At 36.8% G+C, this 23,321-nt stretch overlaps 6 protein-coding genes across 7 annotated transcripts; 1 reads left to right on the top strand and 5 right to left on the bottom strand.

Annotated features, from left to right (window-relative positions):
- Positions 1-887: 887 nt before the first annotated feature.
- Positions 888-2,409, bottom strand: LOC135132944 (uncharacterized). Its single transcript, XM_064061162.1, has 2 exons — positions 2,140-2,409; positions 888-2,083 (listed from the first exon to the last, which is right to left on the bottom strand). The coding sequence occupies exons 1-2, from the start codon at positions 2,189-2,191 to the stop codon at positions 1,023-1,025; spliced, it is 1,113 nt and encodes a 370-aa protein (XP_063917232.1). The 5' UTR covers positions 2,192-2,409; the 3' UTR covers positions 888-1,022.
- A 3,564-nt stretch (positions 2,410-5,973) lies between these two features.
- LOC135132628 (uncharacterized) lies at positions 5,974-7,285 on the bottom strand. Of its 2 annotated transcripts, none has more exons than XM_064060770.1 (2): positions 7,173-7,285; positions 5,974-7,126 (listed from the first exon to the last, which is right to left on the bottom strand). In XM_064060770.1, the coding sequence occupies exons 1-2, from the start codon at positions 7,222-7,224 to the stop codon at positions 6,033-6,035; spliced, it is 1,146 nt and encodes a 381-aa protein (XP_063916840.1). In that variant the 5' UTR covers positions 7,225-7,285; the 3' UTR covers positions 5,974-6,032. The 2 variants fall into 2 exon arrangements, with proteins under 2 accessions (XP_063916840.1, XP_063916841.1); XM_064060771.1 differs by having other exon boundaries at positions 5,974-7,120; positions 7,173-7,282.
- Positions 7,286-7,487: 202 nt separating this feature from the next.
- LOC135132627 (uncharacterized) lies at positions 7,488-8,764 on the bottom strand. Its single transcript, XM_064060769.1, has 2 exons — positions 8,653-8,764; positions 7,488-8,604 (listed from the first exon to the last, which is right to left on the bottom strand). The coding sequence occupies exons 1-2, from the start codon at positions 8,747-8,749 to the stop codon at positions 7,529-7,531; spliced, it is 1,173 nt and encodes a 390-aa protein (XP_063916839.1). The 5' UTR covers positions 8,750-8,764; the 3' UTR covers positions 7,488-7,528.
- Positions 8,765-8,991: 227 nt separating this feature from the next.
- Positions 8,992-10,311, bottom strand: LOC135132759 (uncharacterized). Its single transcript, XM_064060955.1, has 2 exons — positions 10,217-10,311; positions 8,992-10,162 (listed from the first exon to the last, which is right to left on the bottom strand). Exons 1-2 carry the CDS (start codon positions 10,266-10,268, stop codon positions 9,087-9,089), a joined length of 1,128 nt encoding a protein of 375 aa, XP_063917025.1. The 5' UTR covers positions 10,269-10,311; the 3' UTR covers positions 8,992-9,086.
- Positions 10,312-17,389: 7,078 nt separating this feature from the next.
- LOC135132057 (uncharacterized) lies at positions 17,390-19,132 on the bottom strand. The gene is made up of 2 exons (XM_064059979.1): positions 18,850-19,132; positions 17,390-18,489 (listed from the first exon to the last, which is right to left on the bottom strand). The coding sequence occupies exons 1-2, from the start codon at positions 18,899-18,901 to the stop codon at positions 17,411-17,413; spliced, it is 1,131 nt and encodes a 376-aa protein (XP_063916049.1). The 5' UTR covers positions 18,902-19,132; the 3' UTR covers positions 17,390-17,410.
- Positions 19,024-21,291, top strand: LOC135132058 (chymotrypsin-1-like). The gene is made up of 3 exons (XM_064059980.1): positions 19,024-19,324; positions 19,387-19,579; positions 19,631-21,291. Exons 1-3 carry the CDS (start codon positions 19,276-19,278, stop codon positions 20,145-20,147), a joined length of 759 nt encoding a protein of 252 aa, XP_063916050.1. The 5' UTR covers positions 19,024-19,275; the 3' UTR covers positions 20,148-21,291.
- The last annotated feature ends 2,030 nt before the right edge of the window (positions 21,292-23,321 follow it).

Below are 23,321 nucleotides of genomic sequence, written 5' to 3' on the forward strand. Positions count from 1 at the left end.
CTGGAACTGCCAAACTCTAAACCTTTGAATTTATTGGAATTTTTAGAATCTCTTCATAATCTCTAAAATCTCTAGAACGAGTAGAAACTTTAAAACTTCTAGAATATTTCGGATTTCTAAAATTTTTCGAAGCTTTAGAATCTCTAATCCCTAGAATTACTGAAACAGCTTGAGTTGAATTTCTTGGAGTCTTTAGAACCATTAGAATTTCCAAAATCTAAACTCTAAAACTTGGACTCTTTAGAATCTTTAACAGTTTCAGAATCTCGAAAATTTCAAGAATTTATAGAATCAGTAGTCTCTCGAATTTTTGGAATTTTTAACATTTGTTGAATCCTTAGAATCTCTTGAATCTTTAGAACCTCTAGAATCTTTAGAATCCAGAATCTTTTGTTTCTCCATAATTTTCTCTAGAATTTCTAGAACCTCTAGAATCATCAGAATCTCCAAAATTTCTAGAACCCTTGAAACATGTAAAATTTCTAGAATCTCTTGAATTTCTAGAATTCTTCGAATTTTTATAATCTGCAGAACTTTTAGCATTTTCAGAGCTTCTAGATTCTTTAAAACCTCTAGAGCCTCTAGAATCTTCAGCATCTCTGGAATTGCTGGAACCGGTGTGGATTTCTTGGAAATTTTAGGATCTGGGAATTCTTTAGAATCTATAAAATTTTTTGGAAGTTCTAGAATTTATCCAATCTTACTATCTTGCCTTGTTGGTGAGTATATTTTAAAGGATTTTCATACGTGTATATGCGGAAATGACTTACACAGGAAGCATTTAACCAAAATAAATTTTTCACAGACATTAGTACATATTTCTTTATTCAAGAAAACGAAAACCTGATGATTTCGAAACAGTTTACAGTTCAAGTAGAACTCTAGATTGTTTACGAGACAAATACCTGCATACAAAAAAACATAAAGCACTGATATTATTTTTATCAGATTTTTGTTACAAGGAAAATGTATTTATCAATATTGATCAAAAAGCAATGAAAAATGATGAAAAGTGTTATTGTTCAGTTAAAGTTATTTTCAATGAGTTGTCTCATCTCTGGATCGATCACCGATCCAAAACCACAAGTATAGATATTAGAAGATTTGTAAATGTAACTAGAACATAATTTAGCAATTTCTCTTTTCGCTTCTTCCGAATTGGGACTGTTGTAGTGAAAAACTATCCTCTCGGTTTTATTCCAAAGCAACCAGAGCCACTTCGGAACTGGAATTTTACCCTCACTCAAATAAACTTCAACGTGATTTCCTGCGTTATTTAACAAAGTGGCAACACCCAGAGTGCCTAAAGTAATAGGCGGGTCTACGAAATCTGACGACATCGATGTCCCAACGAACTGATGTATGAGTGCATCACGTAACTCCGCTATATCCCATAAAGGTACAACATGCATGTAATCAAAATAAGGGATAAATTGCATTCGTTGACGAGTGTTGGAGTACGTTATTTGGTACAAGATGCTAATTGTCAGAGGGAATCTCATCAAAGCCAAATCATCGATACCCAGATCTTGCAAAATTTCCGCTTGGTCATTGTACACTTCTTCCACATCGATGTCAAGGTAGACGTTTCCGTTATCAGCCCACTCACAAGGAACTTCGCCACAAATCACTGATTCTTCAAACCGTCGTTGAGTAAACAAAAAACTATAGTTATATTTACAATAAATCGGGGTTAATTTTACTTCGTCGAAACAAACACTAATCATCGAGAGAAAGTCGTCGTAAACGTAGAAACCAATTTCAAAAAGAGTACCGTTGGTAGCACATTGTTTGTCCACTTTTTTCACGTTGGCAATTCCATCGGGTCTACATTTTATATCAGAAAAATCGACTATTTTCACTGTTCGGATGTTGAGAACGTTTGTGCCGCCTTTACATACTAGGCGGTCACCCTTTTCGACGATGTAGGGACTGTGAGTACCCTTAGGACACACGACATAGAAAAGTTCTTCACTTCCAAGACTCAGGGATTGGTTTCTGTTGGTTGGGTCGTATATGGGGAGCGTGAAGTCGTCGTTAATGATAAAGGGCGATTCGGAGTGAGAAAGGTCCAAGGTACAATCTGGAATATTTGTCAATTAAGTAGGTAAATTTACCAGAAAGTTCACCTGGGATTACTTTGCGCCAGCACTGTTGAAATGAAAAGTACAAACACGATCGATTTTTTCATTGTTTGTTGTGTTGTCGGACAATCACGTAGAAGGAAGACACTAATTAATTTTCGTGATAAGTACTACCTAATCTATTATAGTTAACATTCTTGAGAACTATCTAATCAAATTGTTTTGCGCGAAATAAAAATCACCTTTTAGTTACACGGTTTCTTTAATCGCACAAAAATTATATAAATTGCCGGTCTCTCGGGTCGGCACGTCTTTACCCTCTCGATACTTCTCGACGACTCCCCGAGAGCGTGAAATAATAAAAATTAGGTAAACTACCCTAAAGCGGGTGGGAGTAGGGTGGACAAATTGGCTACGCCCAAACCCCTGTTCAGGTAAACTGAACACAAATCGTGTCGCGTTTTTAATTATTTGTGCGTCATAATTTTTACTTCTCGAGCGTAAGCCGACTCTCTACTTTTGTACTTTGTCGACCTATCATGACCCTAGAGGACAAAGAGTTTCCGTCTGTCTGTCCGTCTGTGTGCCGTCCCGGATTTCTATTAGACAGATAATTTCCAAAAGTACTGGGCCAATTGTTGTCAAATTTTGTATTTATATTAGGCATATCATGTAGATGGTAAAACGCTAAGCAAAATTTGATTAATCACCCTCACCACTAATGTGATGACGTCACTTCAAAATTGTACATAGTAAATGGGTTTTAAATTGCATCAAATAACTGTCTTACACATGTAGTTTATGACTCCGAATTGAGATTTTACCCGTAACATTCAGATTTTTGGAAAAAAAAATGAAAATTAGGAAATAACATTTTGACATTTAATTTGGAATCGGCAAAACCGAATGCTTTGAAATTTTGCAGATGGTTTACAGTTATGATAAGCATGATAAGTTTTTATTCAAAATATATTTACTTGTCCCCTCCAAAAAATTAATGACGTCACCTCAAAAGTTTACCGAACAAATCCTATCTAAAATGTAGAAAATATGATGAGTCTGTACTTGTAATTTATCATCCATTCATATTTTTTGGATTTGCATATACAGGGTGACTCAAAAAAATTTATAAATGCGTAAATATGTTTTATTTATTTAATCAGAAACTACAAAATTAATTTTAGGGATTAGAGATTCTGAAGCTTTGAAAAATTTTACAAATTCGAAAAATTCTAAACATTTTAAAACTACTACAATTTCTAGAGATTTGAGAGATTCTAGAGATTATGAAGATTCTGGTGATTCTGTAGATGTTAGTTAAAGGTTTTAGATATTCTACGAACTCTATGCGTTTTATATATTGTAGAGGTTCTGGGGATTCCCTAGGTACAAAAGATTCTGGAGATTCTAAATGTTCTAGAATTTATTCGAATTTTTAGAATTTCCGGAAACTTTAACTAACATCTACAGAATCACCAAAATCTTCATAGTCTCTAGAATCTCTAATATCTTGGACTCTTAGAATCTCTAATATTTTCAGAATCTGGAAAATTTCTAGAATTTCTCGAATTTTTAGGCTTTCGAATTTTTGGAATTTTTAGAAATTCTTGCATCCTTAGAACCTCTACAATCTTTAGAATCCAGAATCTTTTGCATCCCCAATATTTTCTCTAGAATGTTTAGAACTTCTAGAATCTTCAGAATCTCCAATATTTCTAGAACCCTTAAAACATGTAGAATTTCTCGAATCTTTAGAATCTGTCGAATCTTCAGCATCTCCAGAACTTCTAGAATGGTTAAATCTCCAGAATCTTTAGAATCTCGAGAATTACTAGATGCGCTGGGCTTTAAAATTTTAAATTTCTTAAAATCATTAGGAACTCTGGAATTTCGTAAATCTCTAAAACCTCTAGAATCTCTTGAATTTTTGGAATCTCTAGAATTTTTGGAATTTCTACAATTTCTCAAATCTTTGGAATCTCTAATCTCTAGAACTAATGGAACTGCTAGACTCTAAAATTTTGGAGTTCTTAAAATCATCAAGATTTTTAGAATCTTCAAAATCTCTAAAATCTCCAGAGTCCCTATAATCTTTGAAACTCCTAGAATTTTTGGAATTTCGAGAATTTTTAGAATCTCTAGAATTGCTGCAACTGCTAAACCCTTGAATTTATCGGAATTTTTAGAATCTCCGGAATCTTTAACTAACATCTACAGAAACACCAGAATCTTCATAATCTCTAGAATCTCTAAAATCTCTAGATCTTGTAGAAGCTTTAAAATTTCTAGAATTTTTCGGATTTCTAAAAATTTTCGAAGTTTTAAAATCTCTCATCCCTAGAATTACTGGAACCACACGGCTCGGATATTTTGGAGTCTTTAGAACCATTAGAATGTCCAGAATCTTTAACATCTCCAGAATCTCCCAGAAGCTCTAAAACCACTAGAATCTAAAATTTTTAGAATATCTACTCGTAGAATTTCTGGAACTCTAATACTTTGGATTTCTTGGATTATTTGGAATTTTTAACATCTTCACAATCTCGGAAAATTTTAATAATTTCTAGAATCCTTAGAACTTCTAAAATCTTTAAAATCCAGAATTTTGCCTTCCCATAATTTTCTCTAGAATCTCTAGAATGTGATGACGTCACTTCAAAATTGTACATAGTAAATGGGTTTTAAATTGTATCAAATAACTGTAGTTTATGACTCCGAATTGAGATTTTACCCGAAACATCCAGATTTTTGGAAAAAAAATCAAAATTAGGAAACAACATTTCGACATTTAATTTGGAATCTGCAAAACCGAATGCTTTGAAATCTTGCAGATGGTTGACAGTTATGATAAGCATGATAAGTTTTTATTCAAAATATATTTCCTTGTCCCCTCAAAAAAATTGATGACGTCACCTCAAAAGTTTGCCGAACAAATCCTATCTAAAATGTAGAAAATATGTCTGTACTTGTAAATTATCATCCATTCATATTTTTGGGATTTGCATATATAGGGTGACTAAAAAAAAATGAATGCATAAATTTATTTTACTGATTTACTCAGGAACTACAAAACCGAATGCTTTGAAATCTTGAAGATGTTTTAAAATTATCATAGGTATGGTAAATTTTTGATCAAAATATTGATGACGTCACCACAAAATTTTGCTGAATAAATCCTATCTAAAATGTACAAAATATGGCGAGTCTCTTCTTGTGATTTATCATTCCAATCAAATTTTTTTCTATTTGCATATACAGGGTGACTCAAAGAAATTAATGAATGAAGAACTGAAAACTAGAGAAATCGAAAAATCTAGAATTTTAAAAATTGAAAAATTAAAATATCGAAAAGTCGTATCATTGAAACATACAAATGGATTTCCCTTTACGCTTCATTTGAAAATAAATAAGCTTATCTGCTGTTGTTTACCGCTTTGCACTTTATGACGGACTCCCTACAGTGACCATAATCTCTCGTGTTTTTGGGTCGCTACCTGCGGTGGATCGGTACTTTGGGTTGCATAGTTACAAAAAATAATTCTTCTCACTGGAACCGATTTTGCGGGCGACGACTGGGGACCCTTTCGGAGTTAGAAAGGTCCAAGGTACAATCTGGAATATTTTTCAATTAAGTAGGTAAATTTACCAGAAAGTTCACCTATGATTACTATGCACCAGCACTGTTGAGATGAAAAGTACAAACACGATCGATTTTTTCATTGCTTGTTGTGTTGTCGGACAATCATGTACAAGGATGACAGTAGGTACTACTTACCTAATCTATTATAGTTAACTTTCTTGAGAACGAATTATCTAATCAAATCGTGTCACGTTTTTAATTAAGTTTAATTTGTGTAGTGAGATTAGAAGGAAAATAATAAAATACATATAATTTTTTATATTGTAATAAACGTAAATATTTCAACAATTATCAGAGTGGCTTATTTTTTATTTTAAGTCATTATCAAGGAACTCCCGCATTTCAGAATCACTCACATCATCAAACAAACAAGAAAAAATGTTGCCAGACAAGATGGACTCGTGCTTCTTACAGACTTTGCTAATTTCTGATTTGTCGCCTTTTGGATCAGGGTGATTATAATAAAACACGACTTTCTCGCTCTTGTCCAGAACCATCCAAATCCATTTAGGGACAGGAACCTGATCTTCGCCCAAATAAAGTTCTACTTCTTGACCATCTGTTCTGTACAAAGTAAGGACTGCCAAAGTACCCGTATACATACTTAGCCCTGTATCATCACCCACTGGGTACATCAGCAACCAAAATATTAACTCATTAAGCTTGTCTGCCACATCCCACACCGGCACCACATTTATATAATCAAAATAAGGAGCCTTATGCAACTCTCGACTTTTGTTGAAAGTACTTGCGAACGCTATAGCGTTTGATGTCAGCGGAAATTTCAACAATGTAGCTCCTACGTCTCCGACACCCAACTTTTTTAAAATTTCTTTTTGGTGCTCAAACACAGCGTCCATATCGACGGTCGGGTACATATTTCCGCTATCAGCCCATTCACAGTCACCACCACACACAAACTCTTGGTAGAAACCGTCGCCGCTCTCTTTCAATTCCTGACGCTTGGTCTTCCCAGGGAAAAGATTGTCGTATTTTGCATAAAACGGAACCAGTTTAGCTTCATTGAAACAAACTGTCACCATAGACAGATACTTGTCGTAGATATTGAAACCAACTTCATAAACTTTGTTACCATTCGCACACGTCTGCTCCGAATTCCTGACCGTCGAAGGAGCGTAGTTCTTGCACTTGATGTCGACGAAGTCGACGAATTCCACTGATCTGATGTTAAGGAGCTTCGTGCCACCTTTACAAGCTACATGGTCGCCGTTGTCGCCGAGGTAACTGGTCTGGGTGCCTTTAGGACACACCACGTAGAAAATGTCTTCGTTGTCGAAAGTGAAGGTGCCGTTCTTTTTCGCATCGTACTGGGGAAATTGGAGGTTTTCGTCGATAATGAAGGGCGACTGGGGGTTTGAAACGTCCAAGGTACAACCTGAAACTAAGCGATTAGTTTTGGGGGTTTGGAAAACCGGAGGAAGAGTTACGTTGCGATTGGGTTTTTACAACGAGGAGGAGAAACACACAGATTGCTTTCATGGTTTTGGATTTGGACTAGAAGACAATGATTGAGTGTTTAGTTTTGGTTTAGTGGAGATGAAACTGTTGAGCAATAGTTTATCTAATCGTGCTGTCAATTCTAAGTGTAATGAATCTTCTTTGTTTTGTATTCACTTATCATAGTGGCAGGATTACTAGAGGATTATTTCGTCAACTGAAGCTTTCAAAACCGATGTTCTTGGAATCTTTCCATTGTTGTTTTTTGAATTCGAGTGTCAATTACGAAAATAAAACACACCTGCTACAAATTAAGTATTTATTATGCCAAAATTATACGAAACGCTTAATTATTATTAAAATCATTGTCAATTAAATTTTTCATGTCTGGATCAACTACTGATTCATACAAACAAGTAAAGACACTCGTATTGAGGTCATTGTATTTAGAACACATGTCAGCGATGGCAGTTTCACTTTGGTCTGGGTCAGGATGGTTGTAGTAGAAAAGTACTTGTTCCTTTTTGTCATAATTCATCCAAATCCACTTAGGAACTGGAATTTTGCCTTCTCCCAAAAACAGTTCCACCTCGTCGCCTCCACTGTTGGGCAACGTAGCAACTCCGAAGGTACCCATACGCACGACATCACCCACAAACTCATTATCGCCCAGCGTCGTATCAAGCGTCTGAAGCAGTTTATTAAAAGTGTCCGTATTCCACGCCGGTACCACATTGATATAATCGTAAAAAGGGGCCTTCCGTATCTGCTGTCCGTTGTTGGCCACATTGAGATGCCAAAGCGCCGTCGTCAAAGGGAATTTCACCAGCTGAGACTCAACCTTGTCGATGCCCAATTTTTTTAAAATTTCTTCTTGATTCTCGTACACGTCATCTACGTTGATGGTATCGTACAAGCTTCCACCATCAGCCCATCCGCAGTCCGTCCCATTACAAACGAACATTTGATAGTAATTAGGGTCTGCGTCCCGTCTAGTAGGACTGATGTCGTGGTTGTTAGTGCAGTAAATCGGCGTCAGCTTATTTTTATCGAAACAAATCTTAACCGAAGAAAGGAAGGACTTGGAAACGTTAAAACCGACCTCAAACATCACGCCGTTGTTGTTTGCACATGGTTCATCCGATGTGGTCACTGTGGTAACGGCATTGGGTCTACACTTGATGGCACCAAAATCAGCAACTGCTACTGTACTGATAACAAGAATTTCCGTGCCTTCTCTGCAAGCTGCTTCGTCGCCAGTCTCACTAGAAATGTAAGGGCTTTGGGTACCTCGAGGACACATGATGTAAAAAAGGTCGTTGTGTTTAAAACTGAAAGATTGGTCGTTAGAGAAGCTGGGGAATTTTAAGTCGAGAGTGACGATCATGGGCGATGCGGGGTCCGAAACATCCAAGGTGCACTCTGGAAATCAGTGGTTAGTTGAGTTTTCCGAAAAGCTTGACGGATTACCTTGCGAGTACACTTTTGCGAAAAAAAGCAAAAACACGGTTACTGCTCTCATGGTTTTTGTGTTAACTGAGTAGTAAACCGCGATTAATAGATTCATTTTCGTTTGGAAGCTTAATTTAATCTGTGGCCATGAGAATTATCTAATCACGGTTGACACTTGTCGAGTGCCTCAATTTTTCAAACTGTTTTTTGTAATTGGATAATTATTTTTTGGTGCTATGTTTCAATAGGAGAACAATACGAGAGGAATAAATACTTATGTTGAAGTTTATCAAAATTAATTTCGTTAAAAGGAATAAGTAGGTTAGCATACAGTTTTATTGATAATAAGATAAGACTACAGAAAATTCACTTTATTTCAGAGAAATGTAGTCAGATAAAGTTCGAAAGTGCTGACATTTTCTTTAAATCAAGATAGAACTAACTACCCTTTACTACGAACTACTGTCAGGCTTCAGATCCTTAATAATCGTGCTCATTTGGGTGTCAGTTATTGATTCATAAGTGCAATTAAACATGTTATCAAATAGATACTCGTGGTCGGAGCATATGTTAGCAATTTCACTTTTACTTTTTTCCTCGTCGCCGTCGATAGCGTTATAGTAGAACAAGATTCTCTCGAATTGATCCATAGCCATCCACAGCCACTTTGGAACGGGAACTTTATCACCGCTCAAATAAACCTCTTCTGTACCGCCAGCAGCACCAACTCCCAAGGTACCTGTCCACACAAGCGGACCAACTCCACCACCCGCGCTTGTGGTGTCAAACATGTAAAACAATGCGTCAAGATGTGAAGAGTTCCACACCGGTACTACATTTATGTAATCGTAATACGGAATCTTTTGTATTTCTTGTCCGGCGTTGCGTACGTTTAGATTCCACAAAGACGTCAATGCTAGAGGCAGTCTCAGCAAAGTAAAATTCTTGACGCCGGCTTTGTCCAAAAGGGTTGTCTGGTTGTTGTAAGCCGTATCGATATCGACGTCATTGTACATCCTACCGCTGTCAGTCCAGTCGCAGCCCGTTTCGTTACATATATATTTTTCGTAATGACTGTCTGGGTCTAGGATCCGACGCCCAATCTCTTTGTAAGTACTGTTGTACTTTACATAAATTGGGGTCAGATTGGTTTGGTCGAAACAAATCGTGATCAGAGTAAGGAATTCCTGTGTAACGTTGAATCCAATCCTATAAAGGACACCAATTCCAGCACACTCTTCATTTTCTGTCGCTACAGTTGCAACTTTAGAGGGTCTGCACTTGATGTTAGCAAAATCGAGGGGTTTTGCTCCTTCCAGATCAACAATACTAGTGCCGGACTTGCACATCATCTTAGTACCACTTTCACCGAGGTAAGGACTTTGCGTACCTTTGGGACACACAACGAAGAAAGGACTTGTATCGTCAAGACTAAAAATCTGGTCTCCACCCTCTTTGAACGTAGGAAATGTCATATTTTCATAAACGATGAAAGGGGAGTCGGAAGCCGAAACGTCCAAATCGCACTCTGAAAAAAAAATTCAGTTTAGATTTTTCAACAAAGTTGAGTAACTATTAGTACCGTCCGAGAACGCCTTTGAAACAAGGAATAGGAACACAAGTACTGCCTTCATTGTCTTAGTGTCGCTGGCTACCACTGTCACTAATTAACTTAATATTCTGCGTCCCTATAAATGCACAAATAACAATCAGTGGCCCTGAAGATTATCTAATCAATCAATTCCAAGTATAACTGTGTTAAGTTTTCAAAAGGCACTCAACACTGCGGTTATTTTTATGCATTACCTAATTACTCACTTAAAAATTTAATTAATAGGTGATGCAATCGGCGCCAAAACCAAGATCTACAATCACGATTTGTAAACTCTCACTTTTCATACACCAAATCTAAAATGAAACCACAATAAACCACTTAATTTTTATTCGCGCTTAAAATGATTATCTATAAAGTTTCTTATTTGTGGGTTGACCACGTCTTCAAAGGAACACACAAACGTGGCCGCGTTGCTTTCCTCCACCCAGGTACTACAAACCTCGCCAATCGCTTCAACCCCGTCTTCGGAGTTCGGGTTGTTGAAGAAAAACACGATTTGATCTTCGTAGTCCCAAACTGCCCAGAGCCACATGGGTACAGGAATTTTGCCATCCTTTAGATAAACCTCAACTGGCTCGCCCTCAGCGTTGGGTAGACTAGCCACACCCAAAGTGCCCGAATACAAAGCCCCACTGGAGAGTCCCGAAGACATCAGAAATATGTAAATCCAATCGTTCAGTACTTCTAAGTCCCAAGCAGCTACAACGTTTATGTAGTCGAAAGCTGCAACACTCTGTGCTTGTTGGCCTCTTCGTAGATACCTCAAGAAGTACAGCTGTTTGTGGTTAGAGGAAACTTCACCAGAGAATTGTTGACGTTTGTAGTACCCAAACCTTGTAAAATTTCAGCTTGTTTGTTGTAAAGATCATCCACATTGATACCAGGGTACATGTTACCACTATCAACGAAGTTACAGTTTGTGTCGTTACACACAAACTCTTCGTAGTAGTTTAGTCCGTCCGCTACCGACAATTTAGACTCCCAGTCGCTGTTGTGGTACTTACAATAAAACGGAACCAGCTTATCAACATCGAAACACACACTAATCAACGAAAGAAAACTCCTTTCTAGTTCGACACCAATTTCAAACGTGGTACCGTTGTTTTCTCACGTTTGGTTCTGTGGTACGACTGTTGTAATTGGTACAGGTTGGCACTTGACGTGGTTAAAGTCTAGAATTTCTTGGGTACGGGCGTTCAGAATCAAAGTACTGTTCTTGCACACCATTTGGTCACCATTTCGAGCGATGTAAGGACTGAAAGTACCTTGAGAGCAGGCGAGATAGAAGTCTTCGTCTGGTTTCAACGCATAAATTTGTTCGTAGTAGTAGTAATAGGGAAAGGTTAAATTCTTGTTTAGAATGATTGGGGAATCCGGAGCAGACACGTCAAGCAGACAGTCTAGAAATAGATTGTAAGGTACTGCTTTAATTTTTTTAGTTAATTTTATTACCTTGAGCCAGTACTTTTACAATTGCAGACAATAAAACAAACAAGGAAACCATTTTGTTTCTATGTTAACACTGATGAGCTTGCGTCAGTGTCCTATCTATATACGTTTCTGAGATGAAGATGTCGATTAGTTGATCTAGGGAATGATTAAAATAAAAATCGAACTAAGTAACTATATGGTACTACTTTATTTCATATTTGTAATAAACTCCTTCATTTCTGGGTCCACGACATCTTCAAACGCGCACGAAATAATAAAATTGCTGTATAGTACCTCATAGCTCCTACACACTTCTCCGCTTTTCGTAAGGGTGACTATAAAGAAAGACTATACTTTGGTGGCGATCTTCCCCAAATTTCCAAATCATCCAGATCCACTTCGGCACAGGTACCCGACTGTTGCTCAAAAATATCTCCACTTCTTTGTCAGAATTGTTGACGTTTGTAGTACCCAAACCTTGTAAAATTTCAGCTCGTTTGTTGTAAAGATCATCCACATTGATACCAGGGTATATGTTTTTTAATTCTTCATCTTCAACTTTTGGTTTCCTTTTTTAATTAACACTTAATTAAATAATTAACTTAAGAACACATTTCACCTAGTAATTTCTCGTAGAAAAATAAGGATTTTTCAATTAAACCCCGTCCCTCGATTTACGATGAATAAAAAAAATCATCAGAATTGAGATAGGGTGGGTGGGTGGGGCATATATTTTCTCTTTTTTTTTTCTTAATTATATATAGCCATCTTTTCACAACAAGAAACTTAAAACATGGTCAAAATTGGAATTTCTAGAATTTTTTGAGTATCTAGAATTGCTGGAACTGCTAAACTCTGAGCCCTTGAATTTACTGGAATTTCTAGAATCTCCAAAAATTTCTAGAACTTGTAACTTTAACATTTCAAGAATTTTTCGGATTTCTAAAATTTTCCAAAGCTTTAGAATCTCTAATCCCTACATTTACTGAAACCGCTTGAGTTAGATTTATTGGAGCCTTTAGAACCATTAGGAATTTTCAGAATCTTCAGCATCTCTCCCAGAACATCTAGAAGATCTAAAACTACTACAATATCTAGAATTTCTGGAACCGGTATATTCTAAAACTTTAGATTTCTTGGACTCTAGAATTTTTAATATCTCCAGAATCTAGAAAATTTTAAGAATTTGTAGCATCATTAGAGTCTCTCTAATTTTTGAAATATTTAGAATCTCTTGAATCCTTAGAACTTCTAGAACCTTTAGAATTCAGACACTTTTGCCTTTCCATAATTTTCTCTAGAATGTCTAGAACCTCTAGAATCTTCAGAATCTTCAAAATTTCTAGAACTCTTAAAACATGAATCCTTAGAATTTTTAGAATCTCTGGAATTTTTGGAATTTCTAGAATTCCTCGAATCTTTATAATCTGTAGAAGTTTTAGCATTTCCAGAATTTCCAGAGCTTCTAGGTTCTTCAAAACCTCTAGAGCGCCTAGAATCTTTAGAATCTCTAAAATTGCTGGAACCGCTGTGGATTTCTTGGAACTTTTATGATCTGTAGAATCTCTAGAATCTTCAGAATTTCTAGAATTTTCGGAATTTCTCGAATTTTTAGAATCTCTAATCTCTAAATTGCTGGAACTGCTAAACTCTAAACCCTTGAATTTATTGGAATTTTTAGAATCTCCAGAATCTTTAACTAACATCTACAGAATCACCAGAATCTTTATAATCTCTAGAATCTCCAAAAATCTCTAGAACTTGTAACTTTAACATTTCAAGAATTTTTCGGATTTCTAAAATTTTCCAAAGCTTTAGAATCTCTATCCCTAGATTTACTGGAACCGCTTGAGTTAGATTTATTGGAGCCTTTAGAACCATTAGAATTTTCAGAATCTTCAGCATCTGTAGAATCTCCCAGAACCTCTAGAAGATCTAAAACTTTAGATTTCTTGGACACTTTAGAATTTTTAATATCTCCAGAATCTAGAAAATTTTAAGAATTTCTAGCATCATTAGAGTCTCTCGAATTTTTGAAATCTTTAGAATTTCTTGAATCCTTAGAATCTCTTGAATCCTTAGAACTTCTAGAATCTTAGAATTCAGAAACTTTTGCCTGTCCATAATTTTCTCTAGAATGTCTAGAACCTCTAGAATCTTCAAAATCTTCAAAATTTCTAGAACTCTTAAAACATGAATCCTTAGAATTTTTAGAATCTCCGGAATTTTTGGAATTTCTAGAATTCCTCGAATTTTTATTATCTGTAGAAGTTTAAGCATTTCCAGAATTTCCAGAGCTTCTGGGTTCTTCAAAACCCCTAGAGCGTCTAGAATCTTTAGAATCTCTAAAATTGCTGGAACCGCTGTGGGTTTCTTTAAACTTTTATAATCTGTAGAATCTCTAGAATCTTTAGAATTTCTAGAATTTTCGGAAATTCTCGAATTTTTAGAATCTCTAATCTCTAAAATTGCTGGAACTGCTAAACTCTAAACCCTTGAATTTATTGGAATTTTTAGAATCTCCAGAATCTTTAACTAACATCTACAGAATCACCAGAATCTTCATAATCTCTAGAATCTCCAAAAATCTCTAGAATTTGTAACTTTAACATTTCAAGAATTTTTCGGATTTCTAAAATTTTCCAAAGCTTTAGGATCTCTATCCCTAGATTTACTGGAACCGTTTGAGTTAGATTTATAGGAACCTTTAGAACCATTAGAATTTTCAGAATCTTCAGCATCTGTAGAATCTCCCAGAACCTCTAGAAGATCTAAAACTTTAGATTCCATCAAATTTTAGCTAGAAACTGTATTTTTGTCGATTTTTATTGAATTTGAACTATATTTCAACGTTTTTTGATGGTTCTGAGCCACCAAACACACTTAAAGCATGCAGAATCGACTCAGAATAGGAAAAGGAGACGTTTAGGTCAATTTTATGCATTCTGGCGTTCGTAAGTAGATACAAGAAAACTGTTAAAATTCTTCAGAAACGTCACTTTTGAAGTGTTTTCTTGTACTTTTAAGCCACTCAGATACCCTACGGGCTCGGAAAGTGCAACGAAACCTTCAAATTTTAGCTAGAATCTATTTAGAATTTTTAATATCTCCAGAATCTACAAAATTTTAAGAATTTCTAGCATCATTAGAGTCTCTCGAATTTTTGAAATCTTTAGAAGTTCTTGAATCCTTAGAATCTCTTGAATCCTTAGAACTTCTAGAATCTTCAGAATCTTCAAAATTTCTAGAACTCTTAAAACATGAATCCTTAGAATTTTTAGAATCTCTGGAATTTTTGGAATTTCTAGAATTCCTCGAATCTTTATAATCTGTAGGAGTTTTAGCATTTCCAGAATTTCCAGAGCTTCTAGGTTCTTCAAAACCTCTAGAGCGTCTAGAATCTTTAGAATCTCTAAAATTGCTGGAACCGCTGTGGATAATCTCTAGAATCTCCAAAAATCTCTAGAACTTGTAACTTTAACATTTCAAGAATTTTTCGGATTTCTAAAATTTTCCAAAGCTTTAGGATCTCTATCTCTAGATTTACTGGAACCGCTTGAGTTAGATTTATTGGGGTCTTTAGAACCATTTCAGAATCTTCAGCATCTGTGGAATCTCCCAGAGCCTCTAGAAGATCTAAAACTACTACAATATCTAGAATTTCTGGAACGGGTATACTCTAAAACTTTAGATTTCTTAGACTCTTTAGAATTTTTAATACCTCCAGAATCTAGAAAATTTTAAGAATTTCTAGCATCATTAGAGTCTCTCGAATTTTTGAAATCTTTAGAATTCCTTGAATCCTTAGAACTTCTAGAATCTTTAGAATTCAGAAACTTTTGCCTCTCCATAATTTTCTCTAGAATGTCTAGAACCTCTAGAATCTTCAGAAACTTCAAAATTTCTAGAACTCTTAAAACATGAATCCTTAGAATTTTTAGAATCTCCGGAATTTTTGGAATTTCTAGAATTCCTCGAATCTTTATAATCTGTAGAAGTTTTAGCATTTCCAGAATTTCCAGAGCTTCTGGATTCTTCAAAACCTCTAGAGCGTCTAGAATCTTTAGAATCTCTAAAATTGCTGGAACCGCTGTGGATTTCCGGAAACTTTTACGATCTGTAGAATCTTAAAATCTTTAATATTTCTAGAATTTTCGGAATTTCTCGAATTTTTAGAATCTCTAATCTCTAAATTCCTGGAACTGCCAAACTCTAAACTCTTGTATTTATTGAAATTTTTAGAATCTCCAGAATCTTTAACTAACATCTACAGAATCACCAGAATCTTCATAATCTCTAGAATCTCTAAAATCCATAGAACTTGTAGAAACTTTAAAATTTCTATAATTTTTCAAATATCAAAAATTTTTCGAGGCTTTAGAATCTCCAATCCCTAGAATTACTGGAAGCACTTGAGTTGGATTTCTTGGAGTCCTCACAACCATTAAATTCTAAAACTTTGGATTTCTTGAACTCTTTAGAATGTTTAACTTCTACAGAATTTAGAAAATTTGAAGAATTTCTAGCAGCATTAAAATATCTCGAATTTTTGAAATCTTTAGAAATTCTTAAATCCTTAGAATCTGCTAAATCTTTAGAACCTCTAGAATCTTTAGGATCTAGAATCTTTTGCCTCTCCATAATTTTCTCTAGAATTTTCAGAATTTCCAAAATTTCTAAAATCTTAAAACATGTAGAATTTCTAAAATCTTTAGAATTTCTAGAATTCCTCCAATTTCTATAATCTACCGAACTTTTAGCATTTCCAGACTTTCCAGAGCTTCTAGATTCTTTAAAACCTCTAGAGCTTCTAGAATCTTTATCATCTCTAGAATTGCTGGAACCGCTGTGGATTTCATGGAATTTTTAGGATCTATAGTATCTCTAGAATTTTTGGAATTCCTAGAATTTCTCGAATCTTTAAAATCTCTAAAATATTTAGAACCTCCAGAATCTTCAGTACCTAGACAATCCCCAGAACCCCTACAATCTCTAAAACGTCAAGAATTCCTTGAATTTTTAGAATATCTAGAATTGCTGGAACTGCTAAACTCTAAACCCTTGAATTCCTTGGAATGTTTAGAACCTCCAGAGTCTTTAACACCTACAGAATCACCAGAAACTTCATAATCTCTAGAATCTCTAAAACCTCTAGAAACTTTAAAGGAAATTGGAGTTTGCAATTACAAATTTTCCATCTTAAACATGTTTTACGTTTCATGTTGTGAAAATAAGTCTACACATATTGAAACAAAAAGGAAAAAGGTAAGCCCGCCCACCCGCCCTATCTCAATTGTGACGATTTTTTTTATTCGCCGTGAACCAAGGGGGTGGAGCTTAACTGCAAAATACTTATTTCTTGGCAAAAAATTAAAAACAAGTTCGATACCAATTTCAAAGGTGGTACCGTTATTTTCGCACGTTTGGTTCCGTGGTACGACTGTTGTAACTGGTACAGGTTGGCACTTAACGTCGTTAAAGTCTAGAATTTCTTGGGTACGGGCGTTCAAAATCAAAGTACTGTTTTTGCACACCACTTGGTCACCATTTCGCGCTATGTAAGGACTGAAAGTACCTTGAAAGCAGGCGAGATAGAAGTCTGCGTCTGGTTTCAACGCATAAATTTGCGGCGTCAATGTTCTATCTATATACGTTTTTGAGATGAAGATGTCGATTAGTTGATCTAGGGAATGATTAAAATAAAAATCGAACTAAATATATGGTACTACTTTATTTCATATTTGTAATAAACTCCTTCATTTCTGGGTCCACGACATCTTCGAACGCGCACGAAATAATAAAACTGCTGTATAGTACCTCATAGCTACTACACACTTCTCCACTTTTCGTACCAACGTGTTCGTAAGGATGATTATAAAGAAAGACTATACTCTGGTGGCAATCTTCCCCAAATTTCCAAACCATCCAGATCCACTTCGGCACAGGTACCCTACTATTGCTCAAAAATATCTCCACTTCTTTGTCGTCCCCGTTTGTCAGACTAAGCACCCCTAAAGATCCTGTGTACAAAACCTCCCTATCCCCTCGCATTATCTCCGTCATGAGCAAATTAATCCAGAAATCGAGACTATCCTCGGCATCCCAAGCCGGTACCACATTAACATAATCAAAAAACGGCGCAACCTTGATCTGTTGCACGCTCTCCAATTTCGTGAGCCCCAACACATCCGTGGTTAGAGGAAGCCGCAACAAACTCTTATCCACAACGACACCCAAATTCCCCAAAATCTGTCTCTGCTTGTCGTACAAACCGTCTAGATTGATGTAGGGGTACATGGTACCACTATCGACGAACTCGCACTCATTCTCGCTACAAACGTAGCTTCGATAAAAGTCGCTTCCGCTGAACACCGATCTTCTTTCACCAAAGTTAGCAACAATACTACTATATTTGCAGTAGAACGGTACCAACTTAACATCGTCGAAGCAAACCGTCATCATCGTAACGAAGTTCTTATTCATTTCAAACCCTATTTCGATTAGCGAGTTGTTGTTGACGCACTTTTCGTCCAACTTTCGCACGCTTGTGACCGGGGTGGATTTGCATTTGATGGACGCAAAATCCACTTCTTCGCCTGTTACCAGGTTGAGGATGGTGGTACCGCTTAGGCATCGCACGTGATCGCCATCTTTGGACAGGTACGAGCTGGTGGTACCCTTAGGGCAGGACACGTAGAAGGTTTCGTTGTGTTTGAAGTTGATGGAGTGAGTACCGTCGTACGTGGGAAAGTTGTAACCGTTGTCGAGGATGAAGGGGGCCTTGGGGGCGGCGACGTTCATGGAACAATCTAGAAATGTCCATTTTTCCTTGCAAAAATGTACCATGTATATGTTTTAAGTTTCGTGTTGTGAAAAGATGGCTATGTATATTAAGAAACAAAAGGCAAAATGTAAGCCCACCCACCCGCCCTGTCTCAAGAGGGCGGAGCTTAACTGCAAAATACTTGTTTCTTGACGACAATTTACCATTTTAAATGCGTTTTAAGTGTCTAAGAATAAAAAAATATATCAGAATTGGGATGGGGTGGGTGGGCGGGGTTTATATTTTGCCTTTTCTTTGTTAATATGTGGACACTTATTTTGACAACAAGAAACTTAAAGTTTATAAATCCCACTTTATGTTAAGTGTGGTGAGATGTGAGACTTACCTTGAGATGACGATTGCGTCATGAGGAGGGGCAGAAGAAGTAGTAAAATCATCTCGATGTGTGGAGTACTCGGTACTTACCCTACTATTGTGTTTGTGTGTAATGCGCTATTTTTAGGACTTTCGTAGTTATCAGGTATTGGAAAGTTACTCATTTCGAGATCGGTTGCGTAAAGATAGGGAGTACTTAAAGGTACGAATTAAGTACCTGCGGTGTAGACTGTAATTAGTGATTTGAAAACGTTCTAGAAATGTTTTAGCAGTTACGAAGTTTCTTTAAGTGTTTTTAATTTGTAAAACTGGGTTTTATCTGTATATCTACCCACTTTGTGATAACTTAATTAAAAGTAAATACCATTTTGATACAAGAAGCACTTGTTTGTTATCATTATCAGTTATCAAAACATAGCAACTGGGTGTGATCAAAATGAACAGTTCGTCTCTTTTTACAATTTTGATTGCATTTGTCTGCTTACGTAAGTACAATTTTTATTGGTACTCGAAAGTACTTCAAAATGGTACTTTTTGCTTCGTTCAGATCAGACAGCCACCAATAGAAGCGAAAATCCTTGTATAGACAACTACCAATGGCGCATAATCGGGGGGCAGACCGCCGCCCCCGGGCAGTTCCCCTTTGTCGCATCCCTCCGCAACGAATCCAACGGCCTCTGGGGCGCCGCCTCCATCCTCAACGAAAACTGGCTGGTGACAGCAGCACACTGCGTTGAAGGGTAAAAAAAAAAACCCAAATAAAGTCACGACTTCATTTTTTTATACAACAGCTACACAACCGCAAACTTATCAGTAGTGGTAGGCAGCACTCGCATCACCTCTGGAGGCGTCCACCACACCCTCGCCTCCATCCTCCAAAGCCCCAGCTACGATCCGCTGACTGCAGAAAACGACATCGCTCTCCTCCAAGTCCAAGACGCTATTACTTTCGACGACTCAGTCCAACCAATTGAAATCGCCAGGGGCGCGAACAACCAATCAGCGACCGTGCTGGGGTGGGGGTTAGCCCAATGGGGGTACTACCCCGACGAGCTGCAGTTCCTACCCACGAGAATCACGCCAGATGAAGAGTGTCAAAGCTACTGGGAGACTTTGGCGGATACCCAGATTTGTTCCGTGGTGGGGGAAGGCGTGGGGGTTTGCTGCGGGGATTCGGGGGGGCCGCTGGTGGCCGACGGGAGGCTGGTGGGGGTGGTGTCATACGGGCTACCGTGTGCGCTAGGGGCTCCGGATATTTATACAAGAGTGGCGGCGTTCGAAAAATGGATTAAAGAAACTATTAACTGATATATTTTAATTATTATTTTTCCAAAACCGCAAACTGGACAATATAGACGAGATAAGTTAAACTCCCCGCCAAAATCTGAAATTAAAAACTAAAAAATTCTAAACATTGGAAAAAAACACGTACCGTACAAACTACCGTATAGTCGAGAGGAAAAACCCCAGCAACTGAAAACTTGAACTTCGTAAATAAAACATGGAAACTGTAGCCTCGTGTTTGCTCCATTTTGATTTTCTCGAAAACGAATTTAACCTAAAAATGTTATTTTTTGTCTACGTTAAACCACCAAATACTTACTTTGGAATATAAAGCTTCTACAGGTTGTACGATCAGCATGACCTCGCAAAAATTTAGTACCCACCAAGAGCAGCTCATAATCACCACGAAAAATTTTTCCGTTGATCCTTCTTCGTATAAAACTACGTGAACTATGTCCATAGTTAACCAAATGAAAAGCTTACCGAAGTTTCGTAGTAAGGGAAAATTGTAAAAGTCGTTCAATTTCCTACAAATTTCCCCTAGTTGTATCAATTTCGGGAGAAGGAGTTTCGAATTCGTGACTTTTCCAAGATATTCGAATCTGATTTGGATTTCTTTGATAAAGAACACGAAAAGTAAACGGGTTAATAAATTGAAAGATGAAGAAAGGTATGAGGAGATCAAGCAAATGCTTGACCCATTACCTGAAGAATATCTTCGATAAATTAGGTCGGTAGACATAAAAATTATGATGTGAGTACAACTTAAAAAAAAGTACTTTCGTAGTAGCCGTTCCGAAGAATAAGAAAAGTTCACGTTTCTGTCGTAGGTGTCAATTTCAGAAAGCAAATTCACGATTTTGGTACTACTGAGATTGAAATAAATTAGTAAAAGGGCAAAAACGACGGTCCAGTCGGTACCAATCAAGACGTGAGACAACAAATAGGGGTAGATTTTTTCGCAGAACGAGTATAGAAACACTTGGAGGGATATAATACACAACACAATTACAATACCAAGAAGTCTGCATTTTCTTCGTAACGTGAATTGTCTTTTTTCGGAATCGAAGCTGAGAGGTACTATTCCCAGACATCTCAGACTTTTGTAAAATATAGAAAAAGAACTATAAATGTCTGTGTGATTTGTTCGTGGCATTGGGGACGCGTTAGTGATCAATAACTTATTGACTTACTTTGTTTATGCTTATTTAGTTAAAGAAATAATCCAATCAACAAAGTGGTAATAAAAATAACACAAGTGCATCATGTAATTTTTCACAGACTTTTAGTGAGAATTTTAGGTCTACTTCTTTTTCCGTCTGTCTGTCTGTTTGTCTGTCTGTCTGCCGTCTGTCCGGACTTTTATTAAACAGATAATCTCCGACACTACTCAACCAATTGTCAAATTTTTTGGCTAATCATCTCTACGAACAATCTGTTGACCTTATCCCCAAAAGGTACAGTAGTAAATATTATTTAAATTTTATAAAATACGACCTCAACATCCAGATTTTTTGATAATTTTTTGTTAAAAAAATTTAGATTTTTTCTAGTTTTATGAGCAAACAGTAGCCCCGCCCACCCACCCCTTCATCATTCCAGTGACTACTATTAATATTGTTCAGCTCTATCTTAGCAAGTTTTAGCCCCGCCCACCCGCCCTTTATTTTCTTGGAAGGTATGTGATTTGCCAAAATCAGTCTAATCTTAGCAAGTACTATATTATATAGTGAAATGGCAAAATAAATTATTAAACAATAATTAAATAGTACTTGCTAAGATAAAACTGATTTTGGCTTATCATATATATCCAAGAAAACAAGGGGCGGGTCAGCGGGGCTAGTACAAGCTAAGATGAGACGGATTCTGGCAAATGACATATCCTCTAAGAAAATAGAGGGTGGGTGGGCGGGGCTCGTATTTGATAAGATAATCGGGAGCCTCGACTGTCTTTTTGAGAAAACGTGAAAACCTTCTCGGTGGTCCCAGCGTCTTTTTTTTATAAAAAAAGTGAACATTTCTCAGGGGCACCAAGTGTCTTCTTTAAAGAAAGTGGAATTTTCCTTGGAGGCTCAATTGCTTTTTTTTAAGAATATGAAACCTTCTCGAGGTCCCAAATTGTTTTTTTTTTAAGAAACTGAAATCTTTTCGAGGACCCAAACTGTATTTTTCTTAAGAAGATGAAACCTTCTCGGTGGTCTTAAGACAGTAAAAGCTTCTCGGGCACCCAAACTGTCTCTTTTTTTAAGAAAAAGCAACCTTCTCGGGGGCCCCAATTGTCATTTCTAAAGAAGATAAAACGTTCTCATGGACCCAAACTGTCCTTTTTTTAAGAAAAAGAGACCTTCTCAGGGGCGCCGATTGTCCTTTTTAAAGAAAATGAAACCTTCTCGGAAGCTTAAAGTGTCTTGTTTTTAAGAAAAAGAAACCTCAGGAGGCCCAATTGTTCTTTGTAAAGAAGATAAAACGTTCTCGAGGACCCAAGCCGTCTATTTTTCAGGAAAAAGAAACCTTCTTCGGGGCCTAAAGTGTGTTTTTTAAGCAAAAGAAACCTTCTCAGGGGCTCCAATTGTCCTTTTTAAAGAAGATGAAACCTTTTCCGGGGTTACAACTTATTTTTTAAGATAGTAAAACCTTCTCGGGGACCCCAACTGTCTTTTTTTAAGAAAAAGCAACCTTCTCGAGGGTCTTAATTGTCTTTTCTAAAGAAGATAAATCGTTCTCGGGGACCCAAACTGTCTTTTCTTAAGAAAAAGAAACCTTCTCAGGGGCTCCGATTGTCTTTTTCAAAGAAGATGAAACTTTCTCGGGGCCCCCAAAGCGTGCTTTTTTTATGAAAAAGAAACCTTCTCGAGGGCTTAAAGTGTCTTTTTTTAAGAAAAAGAAACCTTCTCGAGGACTCCAATGGTCCTTTTGGAAGCAGATGAAACCTTCTCAGGGGCCCAAAGTGTGTTTTTTTTTAAAAAAGGAAACCTTCTCGGGGGTCCAAAGTGTCTTTTTTTAAGAAAAAGTAACCTTCTCAGGGGCTCCAATTGTTCTTTTTAAAGAAGATGAAACCTTCTCGGGGGTCCCAACGATATTTAAGATACTAAAACCTCCTCGGCCACCCAAAGTGTCTTTTTTTAGGAAAATGAAACCTTCTCGAGGACCCCAAATGTCATTTCTAAAGAAGATAAAACCTTCTCGGAGGCCCAAACT

This window comes from Zophobas morio, unplaced genomic scaffold (genome assembly GCF_036711695.1).
Source record: "Zophobas morio isolate AGI-343-1 ecotype UQ-CSIRO unplaced genomic scaffold, CSIRO_AGI_Zmor_V1 ptg000021l, whole genome shotgun sequence".
Classification (NCBI taxonomy): domain Eukaryota; kingdom Metazoa; phylum Arthropoda; class Insecta; order Coleoptera; family Tenebrionidae; genus Zophobas; species Zophobas morio.

What these genes read in the sequence shown, in the direction of transcription:
- LOC135132759 (XM_064060955.1), bottom strand. Translation starts at nt 10,268, where the DNA reads ATGAAGGCAGTACTTGTGTTCCTATTCCTTGTTTCAAAGGCGTTCTCG. An exon ending in TTCAAAGGCGTTCTCGGACG is followed by an intron (nt 10,163 to 10,216) that starts GTACTAATAGTT and finishes TTTTTTTTTCAG; the next exon opens with AGTGCGATTTGGACGTTTCG.
- LOC135132627 (XM_064060769.1), bottom strand. Translation starts at nt 8,749, where the DNA reads ATGAATCTATTAATCGCGGTTTACTACTCAGTTAACACAAAAACCATG. An exon ending in CGCAAAAGTGTACTCGCAAG is followed by an intron (nt 8,605 to 8,652) that starts GTAATCCGTCAA and finishes ACTGATTTCCAG; the next exon opens with AGTGCACCTTGGATGTTTCG.
- LOC135132944 (XM_064061162.1), bottom strand. Translation starts at nt 2,191, where the DNA reads ATGAAAAAATCGATCGTGTTTGTACTTTTCATTTCAACAGTGCTGGCG. An exon ending in TTCAACAGTGCTGGCGCAAA is followed by an intron (nt 2,084 to 2,139) that starts GTAATCCCAGGT and finishes CAAATATTCCAG; the next exon opens with ATTGTACCTTGGACCTTTCT.
- LOC135132628 (XM_064060770.1), bottom strand. Translation starts at nt 7,224, where the DNA reads ATGAAAGCAATCTGTGTGTTTCTCCTCCTCGTTGTAAAAACCCAATCG. An exon ending in TGTAAAAACCCAATCGCAAC is followed by an intron (nt 7,127 to 7,172) that starts GTAACTCTTCCT and finishes CTAATCGCTTAG; the next exon opens with TTTCAGGTTGTACCTTGGAC.
- LOC135132058 (XM_064059980.1), top strand. Translation starts at nt 19,276, where the DNA reads ATGAACAGTTCGTCTCTTTTTACAATTTTGATTGCATTTGTCTGCTTA. An exon ending in GATTGCATTTGTCTGCTTAC is followed by an intron (nt 19,325 to 19,386) that starts GTAAGTACAATT and finishes TGCTTCGTTCAG; the next exon opens with ATCAGACAGCCACCAATAGA. An exon ending in GCAGCACACTGCGTTGAAGG is followed by an intron (nt 19,580 to 19,630) that starts GTAAAAAAAAAA and finishes TTTATACAACAG; the next exon opens with CTACACAACCGCAAACTTAT.
- LOC135132057 (XM_064059979.1), bottom strand. Translation starts at nt 18,901, where the DNA reads ATGATTTTACTACTTCTTCTGCCCCTCCTCATGACGCAATCGTCATCT. An exon ending in GACGCAATCGTCATCTCAAG is followed by an intron (nt 18,490 to 18,849) that starts GTAAGTCTCACA and finishes GGACATTTCTAG; the next exon opens with ATTGTTCCATGAACGTCGCC.